At 40.5% G+C, this 15,662-nt stretch overlaps 1 protein-coding gene across 3 annotated transcripts in view; it reads right to left on the reverse strand.

Annotated features, from left to right (window-relative positions):
- Window positions 1–15,662, reverse strand: part of pik3ap1 (phosphoinositide-3-kinase adaptor protein 1) — a 163,994-nt gene that overhangs the window by 20,288 nt on the left and 128,044 nt on the right. For all 3 annotated transcript variants that reach the window (XM_039737351.1, XM_039737342.1, XM_039737360.1), the window contains exon 12: window positions 14,202–14,404. In XM_039737351.1, the coding sequence (XP_039593285.1) occupies window positions 14,202–14,404 (203 nt within the window). The remainder of the gene's footprint in view (window positions 1–14,201; window positions 14,405–15,662) is intronic.

The following is a 15,662-nucleotide window of genomic DNA, read 5'->3' on the forward strand; positions in this document are numbered from 1 at the left end:
AATAAAAAAAATTCAAAAGGCAAGGGAAAAATAACTAAGAGGGTTATGACACTAGCCTTCCAAGTACCGCAAATAACAAATCTTTCACTAGTATATTCTCTCCTTCTTCTTGACCTTTCTCCCACCAGTGAGGCCAGACTTAACTTGTAAATCTATTATTTTTATAATTCTTGGTAGTAGGGACAGCTTTCAAACTCTGTACTGGCTGGCAGTTTTGTTGTCTAGCTTCATAATAATTTTTTGGGCCAAGAGATACCTACTTGGCTGTGCAGACCCCTTGCTGCCTATAATGTTTACACTCTTGATTCCTGAGTAACTTGTAAATAAAATTTTTATATATTGGCCATAAAACAGCACTGTGGTGCATGGAGTACCAATCAGTGGATGAGTGTAACAAGCCAGTAGCCTGGAGCAGCTGCTTTGGGAAATGGCCCCCAGCTAGTGACTCCATGTTACCAGCAGTTGTCAGAGAGGCCTTTCTGCCTCCTGCTAGCATTTCATGATTCTTTGATATTGATAAAGATTTTACTTCCGTGACATTAACAGTGGGCTGCTTTCTCTCTTGATGATATCTTCCTTAGTGTATTCACCAGCCCCTTACCAAGTTTGAGTTGCCCTCGTTTCTGGAAGCCCTTACCTGTGTAAGAAAAGGCACTATATTGCACCTGACCCGACACAGATTCACACGGAGGCACATATAAAAATAAATAAACTTTTTATTTGTCTTCACCTGTGGGGCACATCTTCCCCGTGAACCCAACAGGCAATACACAGTCCCAAGCACTGAAACTACACCACCAAAACACTCACTTCTTCCTCCACAGCTTTGTCCTCCTTCCACCCGATTCAGGCCATTGAGTGGTGGTTGCTGGCTCCTTGTATGGCCCACCTGCAGGTGCTCCAGGTGCTTGATCACCTGTTTGCGGTTGCACTCCTGGGTGGGGCTGAAGATTAGTCCAGCTGGGCTCAGGGACCCATGCTGCGCCCCCTGGTGGCCACCCCTGACCCCAACAGGGCTGGGGAGAACTGCAACTCCCATGAAGCCCTGCGAGAGACTGAGGCAGCGCTCCAACCCGGGGGGAGGCCATCCAGCATCCAGACGGAGGTACTGCACCGTCCAGGGCTGCTCCCCCTGAATACACATTGAAGAGGCGTCCCGTCCGCCACACCTGCTAGGCACTACCTTATAGGCAGACCAGAAACGTGTAAACAGATTATCATAACAATACAAGTAAATCTTTTATTTACCGGAGTCTATTTTTGTTGTTTGTCAAGTTTCCTCATTTTGTCACTTTTTATGTTTAACTAGGCTCACCCGCCTTTTAAGGCAACCGACTTTTAAGCTGACCACTTCTTAAGGCAATTCAATATGTAGATCAATTTGATATTTTATACAAACTCATTAATTTGGTTATATTGCATTTGAGCGATATTACTTTAATACTCGTAGTTTCTGTTATTTTTGTGATGAAATTGAAACTTTTTTTCTATATTGAGGTCGCCCTTTTGATCCCCCCTGATATTTACTACGCGGTGAGGCATTTGTACTCCATCAACATTAATTTTTCCAGAGACATCATTTTGTCTATTTTTCCAGCGCATCGCACACAAAAACAAGGGAACGATGGGAGCACCAGAACTCTGCTCACATCGCGTCGCTTCGTACCGCAAGCTGCAAGTAGTAAGTCTGTGATAAGCGGAATACTGCTACGCTTTCCACTCACGGGACGGAAGGACAATCCCGACCGCTTTTACATAGTAAGAAAGAAGAAGAAGATATCGCACAGTCTGGAGTAGAAAATCATCTTTTACCTGAAAAAACGAAACTACAAATCCCATCGTGCATTGCAAAATGGATGGGGCGTGTGTGAAAGGACAATCCCGACCGCTTTTATATAGAAGGATAAGCACAGGGTTTGTGGTTTTCTCATCCCAATTGTTGCTGAAAAGTCCTTTTTGTTCTCTCTCAAAACAGCAGACTGCACCAGGAAAACATCCAGTTTGCTAGTTTAATTATTTTATTTTACCTTTTTTTTTTTTTAACTTACTGCTAAATTCTAATGACCTTAATATCCTCTCTGTGGAAAGGTAACCGAAGCAGATTTGTAATAAAACGATTTCATAAACCGTGTCGCAGTAGGCTGGGGGACAGACCTAGCCGGGACGCCTGGAAGGCTTATACGTCACCCAGGCCACGAGGGGGCAACCGTCCTGGATGTGGAGGGGACCACGGGAAAGGAGCAAGGAGCCTCAAGCCCATTGTGGCCATGGCCACCGCCAGGGGGTGTCCCGAGCCTCATAGAGCCTGGGAAACATGCACTTCCACTACACCTGGGAAGGTGGAGGAAGATCCTTCCAAAAATGCCCGGAGTGCTTCCGGGAGCAAGGGCAGCACTTCCGCCACACCAGGAAGTGCTGCCGGAAGAACATCATCAAGCACCTGGAGCATATCCGAGTGGAAATAAATACAATCAGGGAGCGAGAGTCGGGAGTGGCAGCAGGATGAAGCTCCCATGAAGAGAGGAAAGGCGGCCCACGGACAGGGAGAGAAAGGCCCGTGTGCAGGGTGATTAGTGCTGGGAGCTCTGTGTGCTGTGTGGGACTCTGTTTAATGAATAAACGTGTGCTTTTTATAAAGAAGTGGTGTTTGTCTGGTGCTGTTTGGACACGGGTTCTCACAACAGGTATGTTTTTGTAATACTATGAAATTGTGTATTTTCCTTATGCTGTGGCACATTAATGAGGTAACATCAATGGCGCATCTCTCCTTTCCTCTTTATCTCTTCAGCATCTCTTTGATGTCCCGTCCCTTTGACTTTGTGTTTGAGTCACATGAGCTGTTATGTAATGCTCCATACAAAATTACTTGTCTTTGTCAATAAGGAACTGATTCTGCAATCCATTGGTATACAGTGTCAGACACTTGCGCATTAAAGAGAGTTTATGGGCTCAAATAAATGTGTTTCTCAGCCAGACCGGGGCTGGCGCTGTTCTATTAGCACTTTCTCCTCTTGTCCCTCTGCAGACCATCAGAAGAACCCACCTCCTAATAACACCAATTCTGGTTCCACTCCCCTAGAATCCGCCTCCCTAGATGTCACTTTCAGCTCCGGGCCCTGAAATCCACCCCTTCCTGTCTACCAGATATTTAACTGTCATGATTTCTGCTGTAGTTCAGCTCTGTCTTGAACTCGTGTCTGTGAAAATTTCCTCGCAATTTATGGGGTGGAATCCCCAACTCATCATGAGTTTGTTTTCTGTTTATTTTGCAGCACTAAGTTCCCAACATCGAAACGATATGCCCAAGCAGTAGCCCAAACAATTCTTTGTCGCTTGTTTTCTCTGTGCATTGTAATGCTGTCACAGCCCACCAGGCTGCAGTAAAATATACCTATAGTATTGTAAAACGGGACCTCCAAAGAAACCAAACAGGTGAGGTCTGCACAGCAGCTGAAGAAGGGGGCGGAGCTGTGCCTGATGATTGACATAAAAAAGTATCAGTAGCAATTATTGACGTCTCTTCAGCAGTCTTCCTTACCATTGGGTCGCTACAGTATATTGGCTAACAATGGGCACCAGACTAAAAGAAGTGGGAGTTCAGGATGTTGTTTATAGATGCGTACAGAATTGGCTCACAGACAGGAAGCAGAGGGTGATGGTATGAGGTATCTTATCAGAATTGGCTGATGTTAAGAGTGGTGTTCCATGGGGGTCAGGGCTTGGTTTGCTGCTAATTCTAATATGTATACATGATTTGGATGGGACTACAAGGAACAAGCTGGTTAAGTCTGCAGATGATACCAAGGTAGAGTCCGTTGAATCATCACAGAGGGAACTGGACAGCATAAAGGCTTGTACAAAACAGTAGCAGATGAAATTTAATGCCAGTAAATGTCAAGTATTACAAATAGTAAGTAAAAATGTGAGGTTTGAATACACAATGGGATGTCTGAAAATCGAGTGTACACCTTAGAAGAATTGAGGAGTCATAGTGGACTCGACGTTATCAACTGCCAGTCAGTGTTCAGAAGCCATTAAGAAGGCTAACAGAATGTCAGGTTATATAGCGCCTTGATGTGTGGAGTACAAGTCACAGGAGGTTCTGCTCAAGCTTTATAACACACTGGTGAGGCCTCATGTGGAGTACGGGGTGCAATCTGGGTCTCCAGGCTACAAAAATGACACAGCAGCACAAGAAAAGGTCCAGAGAAGAGCGACTAGGCTGAGTCCAGGGCTACAGGGGATGAGTTATGAGGAAAGATTAAAAGAGCTGAGCCTTTACAGTTTAAGAAAAAGGAGATTAAGAGGAGACATGACTGAAGGGTTTAAAATTATAAAGGGAATCAGTCCAGTGGATTGAGATGGTGACTTTAAAATGAGTTCATCAACAACACGGGGACACAGTTGGAAACTTGTTAAGGGTAAATTTCACACAAACATTAGGACGTTTTTCTTTATACAGAGAACCACAGACACAATTAGTATGCTAGACATTAAGTCTTTGGGGACATAACGTTATTTTAGAAGAATTAAGAGGTTAGGACTAGCGAGCTTTGTTGGGCTGAATGGCCTGCTCTTCTCTAAAATGTTTTAATGTTCTTAAAAAAATAATGGAGAAAATAAGGACTACAGTACTTCTGGGATTAAAGGACATCTGTGTAAAGTGGCAGGAACATAATGTCAAAAAAATGACAAAATTTAGTAAAAAATCTGTTTTTAAACTGCCATTTTCTTATAAATGTTAAATCTTATTTAGACAGCAGAAGGGGCAATTGAACACAGCAAAATATGATGCATTCAACAAGACTCCAACCCCCTATGAAAAAGCAACTCTTTCAAACTGCAAACATAGCGAGAAATGCTAAAAGCAGAAGTTCTTACAAATTCTATTGTGGGTACCTCATTACCAGAGGAAAGAGAAGTGCAGTCTACATATGCAAAACACTAAAAATGACTGAGAACCTTCCTATGCAATGCAACCACATTGTTCAAAACTCTTGTTGAGTAAATAAAGAATGTAGAAACAAGCTTCTGCTTTTTCTGTTGTCTATGCAGTGCGATAGAAAATTATTTCATATAATATGCAAAAAATACTATAGGAAGTGTTTCACATGTGTGATTAAATATGTGAGAATAATGACTCTATAAACCTATAAACTTACATGTATATTGTTATCCAACCTGAGAGATGATGGAAGATGAGAGATGGCAGCAATGAATCACACCCTTGGTTTCTAAGACTGAATCATGGGAGGCTTACATTGCAACATTAATTCCATTGACTTTGTAAAACAATCTTAATAAATACATTTTATACTCTTAGTCAATAGATAATAAATCAAACCACACCACCTCAACTTTTTTAATCTGAAATAGGCAACATGATTTACCATCAGTCACATCTCTGGTTTTACCACTTTTGTCCTCCTCCCACTGATAATTAAGTTCAATCTGCATTAGATACAGAACCATCGCCATTTCTTTGGGATCCTGTAGAAGACCTGACCTTGTGTGTCCATTTTGTAACACCCACTCTATCTAGCGCTGCTGCTTTGCAGTAAGGAGATTGTGGGTTCGCTTCCCGGGTCCTTCCTGCATGAAGAGCACTTTGAGTGGTGAGAAAAGTGCTATATAAATGTAAAGAAACTACCTACCTATCTATCATATAGTGCCTTTCATATCTATCTATCTATCTATCTATTATATAGTGCCTTTCATATCTATCTATCATAGAGTGCCTTTCACATCTATCTATCTATCTATCAGAGTGTCATTCATATCTATCTATCATACAGTATAGTGTCCTATCTATCTATCTATTATATAGTGCCTTTCATATCTATCTATCTATCTATCTATCAGAGTGTCTTTCATATCTATCTATCTATCATACAGTATAGTGTCCTATCTATCTATCTATCTAGGCTGCTGTGCAAAATGGAGATAGTGGATTCACTTTCTGGGTCCTCCCTGGGTGGAGAGTGTTTTTAGTAGTGAGAAACGTGCTATATAAATGTAAAGAAATTATCTATCTGATATAAATTTTCCTATGTATCTACCATGTAGTACCTTTTCTATCTATCTCTATATTTACTCTCTATATATAAAATCCTAAGCCTAAAAGTGTAACGATTTTATGTGACATTTTTATGTCACATTTTTTGTCACTCTTTAAATCGGACTTATTTTAAAACCTACATATATATGTTTGGTATCATTCTTTTCAGGATTTATTGAACATTAATGTGATGTTGTTAGATTTTCAGATTCTTATTCCGTTCTTAAATTATAAACTAAAAAATATCAAGAACTTATGTCTCGCGAGATGGGACTTTGTGCCAAATGATTTAACCACGCCCTGGGGATGGAAATAAAACACAAAGAGTAGGACAGCTGCTGTACAGGCTTTTAAATGTTCAAAGCACCGTGCGAGATGTAGATCACGCAGCACGGAAGCAGCAGCAAGCCAGCAGCTGATCAAGCAAAGAGGAGGTAAAAAAAAACTATTTGTTTCCCATTGCATTGGGGTTTGGAGGAGCAACTACGTCTCCTTGGAGTGCGAGTGGCAGAGACACAAAGTGGCTGACACGTAGCGCAGGCCAGGTTGGGGAATGGGGTTGGTGAGTGAAGTGAGAAGGGGAACCCCCTAGTTATTTATTTATAGACTTTTCCAGAGATTTTCGTATTTTTCTGTTATTTATATTTAAGCAGGTTTAAGCTTAGTGAGGCGCAATTTAGTCTGAAAAATATCAGCACAGAGAAATCTGGGAGCTCAGCGTAGTTGAACCCATGACGCATGCATACAGGGAATACAGATTAACACACACTGTCATTTAATTGCATTTACTTTTCTCCAAGATAAACGTTAACACTTTTCATACCTGCTGTCATGATTTTATTAAGATGATTAACGGTCAAACATCCATATCTGTTATGATTATCCTTTTACTTAATTGGCTTTACTTACCTCCAGCATTTGTTTTGTAATAATAATAATTTTTTCTTTATATTTTTTTCTGATATGGAGAATCTTTTGGCCCTAACAGTTCTGTGTAATGCGAAGCACATTAACATTTGAAATATTACCACGTCTTCTGAAATGGTACTTTGTTTTTTTGCGGACATTACCATTTTGCTACCGTTGTTATAACATTGCTACTTGAGGATAGCCAGAAGTGCGATTAGATGTTCAACACTTTAAATAGTTAGCACCATGACCCAACATCATCTGAGATTACGGTTATACAAACACAACTCTATGTTGGTGTGAGATTTTTATGAAAGATTTTTTTGGCTTTTGACTCCTGGCTAATGTTTTGTAACTTTCTTGGTTAGCGTTTCAAACACAACTGAAAGTAAGACTGACTCAACCATTTGCTTTGCTACCCGTATATCGCTGGCTTGCTAAAAATATTTTTCCTAACCACTTCCTCTCACTGGCTTAACAGTATCATGGTGTTTCTGCATTTCTGACTGTTTGGGTAGACACAGTACAAGTACTATGCCTCAGAATGAAATTTATTTTTTATATACTGTGTGTATATATATATATATATATATATATATATATATATATATAACAAATGCTGATTAACTGTGCACACAAGCACTTCTTATTCATCTAAATCACATTCCTGGAGGGCCGCAGTGGCTGCAGGTTTTCATTCTCACCATCTTCTTAATTAATGACCAGTTTTTGCTGCTAATTAACTTCTTTTGTCTTAGTTTTCATTAACTTGACTCAGGCCCCTTAGCTGTTTCTTTTTCCTTAATGAGCAGCCAAACAATAATGAGACACAAAATAAGCTGCCACATGACCAGCTCACCGGTGCCCATCACACAATATCTGAAAATAAAGTAAAGTGAAGTTCTCAGTAAGGTTGATCTCTCAGGTTACCAAAACATATTGATGGTGTTCTTAGGAAAAACAGAAAATCAACAGTTTTGGAAATGTCTGCTGTGGCAGAAGGAGAGCAGCCATGGAATTAAATAATGAGTTTAATTAACAGCAAGAATTGGCTTCTCATTAAGAAACTGGTTGGAGTGAAATTGGCTGGAGTTTGACATTCCAGCTTAGCTGGTCATCTGTTGGTTTCACGTCTCATTTTTGTTTGGCTGCCATTTAATGAAGAAACAAATCAATTCAGAACAATGAATCCTTACAAACAGGGCTATTAAAATGAAGGGAAAAGAAGTTAATTAGCAGTGAAAACTGCTCGTTGATTAGGAAAAGGGTTAGAATGAAAACCTGCAGCCACTACGGCCCTCTAGGCCTGGAGTTCGACACCCCTGCTCTAAATGCTAGTTAACACTCGGCTACTCAAATCAGTTTGGTAATTCACGGATATTCACCTTTACTGAACCAAAAGAATTTGTTCTCACTCACTCACATTGCCTCCACCAAGCGCACACTGCACAAGACAAGACTTCTTTCTGTCCTACCTTCATTTTTGCATCAACTCACTTATCAGCACAGCACTCCGAGTAATATTCTTAAAGGGTTGTGGTCACTTATTGCACACAGTTCAAAAAAAAATACACAAAGACATCACCTTCAAGACACTAAAACTCCAGCAGAAGTGACATTTCCTTTTTGCATGTATGTTGTGTTTTACTTTTAAATGTGTTTGTAAGATCTTGAATAGTTCTTAGCATACCAATAGAACTTTTATTTAGATCCATAAAAAGGTGAAGAAGAAGAATTTCATTCAGTATACCAGATCGAATGGTATATGACCGAGGACATCATCGTTTTAGCATTTTGATTTTTATCTTGATTGTTGCCGTTTCATGTGAGGATTTTCATAGCTGCGGCTATATGGTTTGCAGTTGCTATCCCGTGACCGCTGATATTGTGATTCATGACATCATCATGCAAATAGTATTTAAGATGGTGGCAAGATATACTCAATATCCAAGTATGAGGATACATTTAAAACAATAATGTTTTGGTTATTGAGTTTATTAGGGCAAAGATATTCAGGTAGCCAGTGTACTGCCAAGACCAAAATAAAATTATGTTTGTTTAAAATCACAACATAATATTCTCAAAGAATCTTTCTTCAACAACAGATGGACCCCACAGCCCTGCCCAACAGAGTAGAAGCAAGAACACACCCCTGATGAACCCCAGAATCAACTGGGAAAAACGCAGAGGTTCTCGCACCACTCTGCACAGCACTCACAGTACCAGTGTTCAGACCAGCTGTGATAGGCAGAAACTTTGAGGTGTCCCGTGAAGTCTCAGGATGTCCCACAGGACAGGACAGTTGAACGGATTACAAAAATCAACAAAGACTGCAAAGAAACTCTGCCAATATTCAAGTTTGTACTCGATGAGAACCCTTAGTGCCAAGATGTGGTCATTGGTAGACTTTTTAGGCGTAAAAGCAGACTGCACCAGTTGCTGGTAGGTGAGCAAGTGGTCATGGATCCTATTGAGGATGACCCCAGAAGGACCTCACCCAACACCGAGAGCAGTGTTATCCTCCTGAAGTTGCTGCAATCCAGGTGATAACCCTTCTCTTTCCAGATAGGGACGAAAAGTCTCGTTTTCCAGTCAGTTGGGATGACACCATCTCCCAAATGGAAGCAAAGATTGCTTGCAATGCCAGGAGGACAGCCTTACCACCAACCTGGAGGAGTTCATCCTAGATACCACAGATCCCTGCAGCCTTCCCTACCCTCAGCTGGTTCCCCACCTGTGAAATCTCAATAAGATTGGTGGGTTTACAGTTAATTGGAGGATCAGCCTCAAGAACCGTGGACCCAGAGATGTCCATCGTCCTAGCTGGAGAATCAGCTTTAAACAGCTGCTCAAAGTAGCCAGCCCAGCGGGTCACACCTGTAACATCATCCATAAGGACTATTCTATCACCCAACCCATGTGAAGAACAGATCTGGATGTCCGTGCTTCGATTCCTCTGTAAGTAGGATGTGAGTCACTAGACCATAGATGGTGTGTCACTTGCTCACAGACTCCTCTGACGAACGCCTCCTTATCTGCCCTCAGAGCCCTTGCAGCCATCCTTCTCAGTTCCCGGTAAAGACTGGAGTTGCCATCAAGCCATGCACTGCGATTCCTCTCAATAATAACCAGAGTGCCCTCCTGCGATGTTCTAATCTTTGCAGAGTCAATGGAGGCTCTGATCAGGTCTTTCGAGAGACTGAGTGAGGAGTATAGGTGTCTGGGCTTGTGAGAGTCCTGATAAAAACCAAGATCCAGGCTTTTAATGACCACTTGGGCACAGCCATCAGCAGTGTGTCTGTCTGCAGAGAGAGTGTCAACCTCGTCAATAGGTTTACTTACCTCAGCAGTGACATTCACGTCTCTGGTGACTCTTCCTATGAAGTCAGTAGACGGATTGGGAGAGCATGGGGGGTCATGAGGTCACTGGAAAGGGGTGCTTGGTGCTCCCAATATCTATGCAAAAGGATGAAGGTCTAAGTTTTTAGCATCCTGGTGCTTACTGTCTTGCTATATGGTTGTGAGACATGGACGCTATCGAGTGACCTGAGACGAAGACTGGACTCCTTTGGTACCCTGTCTCTTTGGAGAATCCTTAGGTACCACTGGTTTAACTTTGTGTCGAATGAGCGGTTGCTCACAGAGTCCAGAATGAGGCATATTACCTGCATTGTGAAGACAGTTATGGTGCTATGGCCATGTGGTGCAATTCCCCTGAAGGTGATCCGGCTCATAGGATCCTCATTATTGAAGATCCGAGCGGCAAGACCAGGCTAAGGGGACGCCCATGTAACACCTGGCTCTGGCAGATAGATTGTCATTTGTGCAGGGTAGGACTGGGGGGTTGCCAACTGGTATCTCAAGCTGTTTGGTCATGTGGTGGGTTCAGCAACATGCTGTACCAGTGCATGCTCCTCAACCTGAACTGACCTGATATTCTCAAAGCCATTTAATCCAATTCAGGGTCAGGGGGAGTTGAAAGGGGTGTTGGCCAATGGCACAGTTTTTAACATACAGGAGAAATGAAATTACATAACAGACCACACATTACAGATTTCAGATATTTTTGGATTTTGGAATATTTGCATATACATAATGAGATATCTTGGGGGCACCCTCGATCAAGTAGGAAATGCAGCACAACCAGACGAATGATGATTACTTCATATCACCCAGCCATCATTATAATGTGTGGTGACAAACATATAAAACCTCAAGAGTGATAAATATGATGTACAGACTATATTTTAGTTTCCTTTTAAGAGGGCCAATGCTGCATACTTTCACTGAACAACTTTTTAGGTTTTTCGTCCGTTTATATTGGCCAACAGGTGAAGAATCTCTCAGCCAACCTTCTCTCCATAATGCCTACTGTGCTGGAAATCATTAACTGATTGAAAAAGCACTACATTCAGTTTTTATGTGGTGTAGGAGTAAACACATAAAGTAGTAATTTGCAGCAGTGTCCTGTTTTTCCAATGTTATCAGAACACTTTACTGCAATACAATTGTACAAGATACAATGTCCTTACAGTGATAACAGATCTATAGTCCCTGTTCTTCAGCTCTGCCCAAGTTAGGTTTCCAACCTTTCTCTGTCTAGAGACTACATAAGCAATTCATGTTAGTCTCTCAGTGCCTCTGCGTAATAAAATAATTGGTATCAATAGGACACCTACCTGATGTCTTCTAATGATGCTTTTAATGAATTCTCAGTTCAGAAATAGAGTCAAAGGGACTTTGTTAGTATATTTCTCCTCATGACAGTTAACAATGTCAAGTTAAACATTAGCAAAAACAACTTATGACTGAAGGGTGCCAAATTAATGGCCAAGTGTTTTTTTTCCCAGGATAGGGCCAAAGTGATAAACAACCACTTCTGCTGCAGCAAACTGGCCTCCAGAGAAGCTATTTTTGTGTCTCATTAGGTTGATGTTCACATCTAATGCACTGGGAAATCCTTCAGTACAGAAAAAAAAAGTGATTTTTACCTACTACTGAGAATTCTGACTCCTTTAGTAAAACAAAAGAAAGAGTAGAAATGTATCTTCTTCATGCTCACAAACATGCTACAATTAGTCAGTCAGTCATTCTCAAACCTGCTTAATCTCAGACAAGGTTAAGGAAGCGCTGAGAACAAGACAGGAAACAGCCCTGTACATGGTGCTAATTCATCGCTTGGCACACACACAACCACACTTGTAGTCTGTCACACACATGCACATGGGAGGCAGCTAAAGGGCTTGAGTAAGGGCAGTTCCGAAGCATGCCAGCATGTGGCAGAGTGCACTGACTCTTTTTCTCCCTTTCCTGTAGACCATTCAAGGGAGATCCCACCTGGCTCTTTTGATGTCACTTCTGGGACCGAGCCTATGAAAGAAGACCTTGCCGGCCTCGGCCCCTGTGATGTCACGTCCGGACTTGAACCAATGGCGGAAGACCATGAGCCCGATCCATATGATCTCACTTCCTGGCTTCCCCTTTAAAAACCTGCACCTTTTCCCTAGTCCCTCAGTTCTGTTTTGGACTCGGTTTTGTGCACATCAGTGCTGTATTTACTAAAACATTACTTTTGCAGCCAGGATGCCAGATTATACGGGTGGCTGCTCCAAACCTTTATATGACTCTGTCTCATATTTATGACAAGTCATACTGGGGCCAGTTTAGCACTGCCAGTTAACTAACCAGTATCTAACTTATGTGGTAAGAAAACCAGAGTACGTGGAGAAAAAAAACACACAAACATGGGGATAATGTGCAAACTTCAAACAGATAACATATGGGTGGAGGATCTGAACCCAGGAAAACAAGATCTGTGAAACTGTAAGCAAGAAGAATCCTGAAACCAAATATCGTGCATTTTTCTCACAGAGACAAAAAGAAGTAAAAATTAGGAGAAAGATGAACCCACATTTCAAGTGGGATATTAGTGTGAGCCATGGTATTTGTCTACCTACAAAATGCCAAAAGGAAAATGAAAATTCAGCATTCAACTCAAGTAATGTGCAACAGGTGCCATCACTATGCCACTGTTTTGTTATTTGGTCCGCTTTATGTTTTTGGTGAGGTAAAAGTGAAGCAGCAGTAGGATATATATATATATACACACACACACACACACATATATATACACATATATATATACATATATATATACATATATATATACATATATATACACATATATATATATATATATACACACACATACAAGTAAACTTTTTTCACGTTGTCATTATGGAGTGTTGTGTGTAGAATTCTGAGGAAAAAAATGAATTTAATCCATTTTGGAATAAGGCTGTAACATAACAAAATGTGGAAAAAGTGATGCGCTGTGAATACTTTCTGGATGCACTGTAGATACATTGAGTACCAGTCAAATAATACAAAGAGTACACTACACTGTACTGTGTATCGTATTGTATTGACCCCCTTCTTTTGACACCCACTGCACACCCAGCCTACCTGGAAAGGGGTCTCTCTTTGAACTCCCTTTCCTGAGGTTTCTTCCATTTTTTTCCCTACAAGGTTTTTTTGGGAGTTTTTTCTTGTCTTCTAAGATAGTCAAGGCTGGGGGGCTGTCAAGAGGCAGGGCCTGTTAAAGCCCATTGCGGCACTCCTTGTGTGATTTTGGGCTATACAAAAATAAGTTGTATCGTATTGTATTGCACTACACGTCTTTTGCCCTAATTGTGGCTCATCAGGTGAGTGCACCTTTGCTTCCCCTTGTGGGGATCGAACCTCGGACAGTGGCACCTGAGGCAAAACCAGGAAAATGAAGCTTGCTAGAGAAGCGGAGGAGGGGCAGCAGTGTTGTACAGAGAATTAGAGCTGGTTGTTGTGTGGGAAAGAATTCACTGTGGAAGAGTTTCACACGATAAAAACCCTTCATTCATTGGCTAATTTCTGTTTGAGCCTTTATGTTGGGAGCTGCAGCGCCCTCTGGGGACCACTATATATATATATATATATATATATATAAATATATATATATATAAATATATAAATATATAAATATATATATATAAATATATATATATATATATATATATATATATATATATATATATATATATATATATATATATATATATATATATATGAGAAAACAAGAAACCTCTAAGTGAATAAAATTGAAACATAATTTAGCAGAGAACTGGCAACAGTCACTCCATGAATGGTTCCTAAAATTCATTTCACCAGTTAAGTATATGCCAGTGTCACAGAACGGTACCTGTTGGAACTTGAAAGATACACATCTTTTTTTCTGGTTGAGCTGCCATTCTTTAAACTCAAGAACTGCTTCATCAACAGTACACATGCCCATCTTCACTCGCTCTTGCAAAGAAATCAGTTGCCTCTGTCCAGGAGTTTTCATTCCAGCAAAAGGATCATAGTTGCTGGTTGATAATCTGTCCCGGACAGGCCTCACTGCCTCTGTAAGACAGTCCAGAACAACATGTGGTTAGAAGAAGGCAGAATAACTGCTTAAGAAGACAACAAACCATTCAGGACAATGTCCTTTTCTTTTTAATTTAGCCAATTCAAAACAGAACAAAAACAACATAATAGAACACAACATTCTCAAACTTAATTAATTTACTTTTGATCCTGGGGTTTAAAGCAAATACCACAAGAAAGAGTTAATAAATCAGCCATTATTTTAAGTACACACATTCATCATCAGCAACTAACAAAAGAATACAACACAGTATTAAACTAGTAAACTTGTGAGTCTAGTAACAAAAAAATAAAATAACAGTTCAGGTAGAGGGAAAAATGCAGCATAAACAGACACTTGAAGAAATTTAGATTTGACCAAAAATAAGAAATAGAGAATAACAGTGGAAGATAGCCCTCATGTAGAACTTTATGGATGGAGCGCCTGATAAAACACAAAGTTAAGCATTCACCAAGATCGTTGTATATTTTGAACACAAACAAGATCAAAACCAGAAGATCTTAGTGGAGACAAGAATACAGTAATGAAGATATTTTTTAGCTTTATAATTTAATATTAGTATTCTTTATCTGTCAACAAATCAGTACCATTAAGGTAACTGAGAGGCCAACATGCAGTGCCAGCTGTAAGTTTTGAACAAGTGGGAAGCAAACTCATTCTACAGGAGTTCTCCTAATGTTTCCTGTTTTGTGACTTTTTATGTGCTGTTTGACCCTGGCATGCCCATTTACCTGGCAACATTAATCATGTGGCAGCAAGGAAGGGCAAGAAAAATAAAACTAATTTAAGCATTGATTATAGCACACCCTTTGAATACCCCAAATCAAAATGTTTTTAAACAACTGTTCAGTTCTAAGAGTGTCATAAGCTGAAAACACAAAGTAAGTTTTATGCAAGAGGCTCTTTTCATCTGAACTTATAAGCAGAGTATGAAAACTATGTCTTGAATCATTGTTTGAACTTTGATCATGCTTCTTCTCAGATGCTTTCATACTGACTGCTTATGTGAATTATCTGTTACAGCACTCTACTGTTATGTCTTTTTTGAGTTTATTTTATACTATTTGTAGATGGAATGGAGAGCTTTCTTTTTCACTGAAATATAATATAATATAATATGGGCAACATGGTGGCGCAGTGGGTAGCACTGCTGCCTCGCAGTTAGAAGACCTGGAATCGCTTCCCGTGTCCTCCCTGCGTGGAGTTTGCATGTTCTCCCCGTATCTGCGTGGG

Source organism: Polypterus senegalus, chromosome 1 (genome assembly GCF_016835505.1).
Source record: "Polypterus senegalus isolate Bchr_013 chromosome 1, ASM1683550v1, whole genome shotgun sequence".
In the NCBI taxonomy this organism is placed as follows: Eukaryota; Metazoa; Chordata; class Cladistia; order Polypteriformes; family Polypteridae; genus Polypterus; species Polypterus senegalus.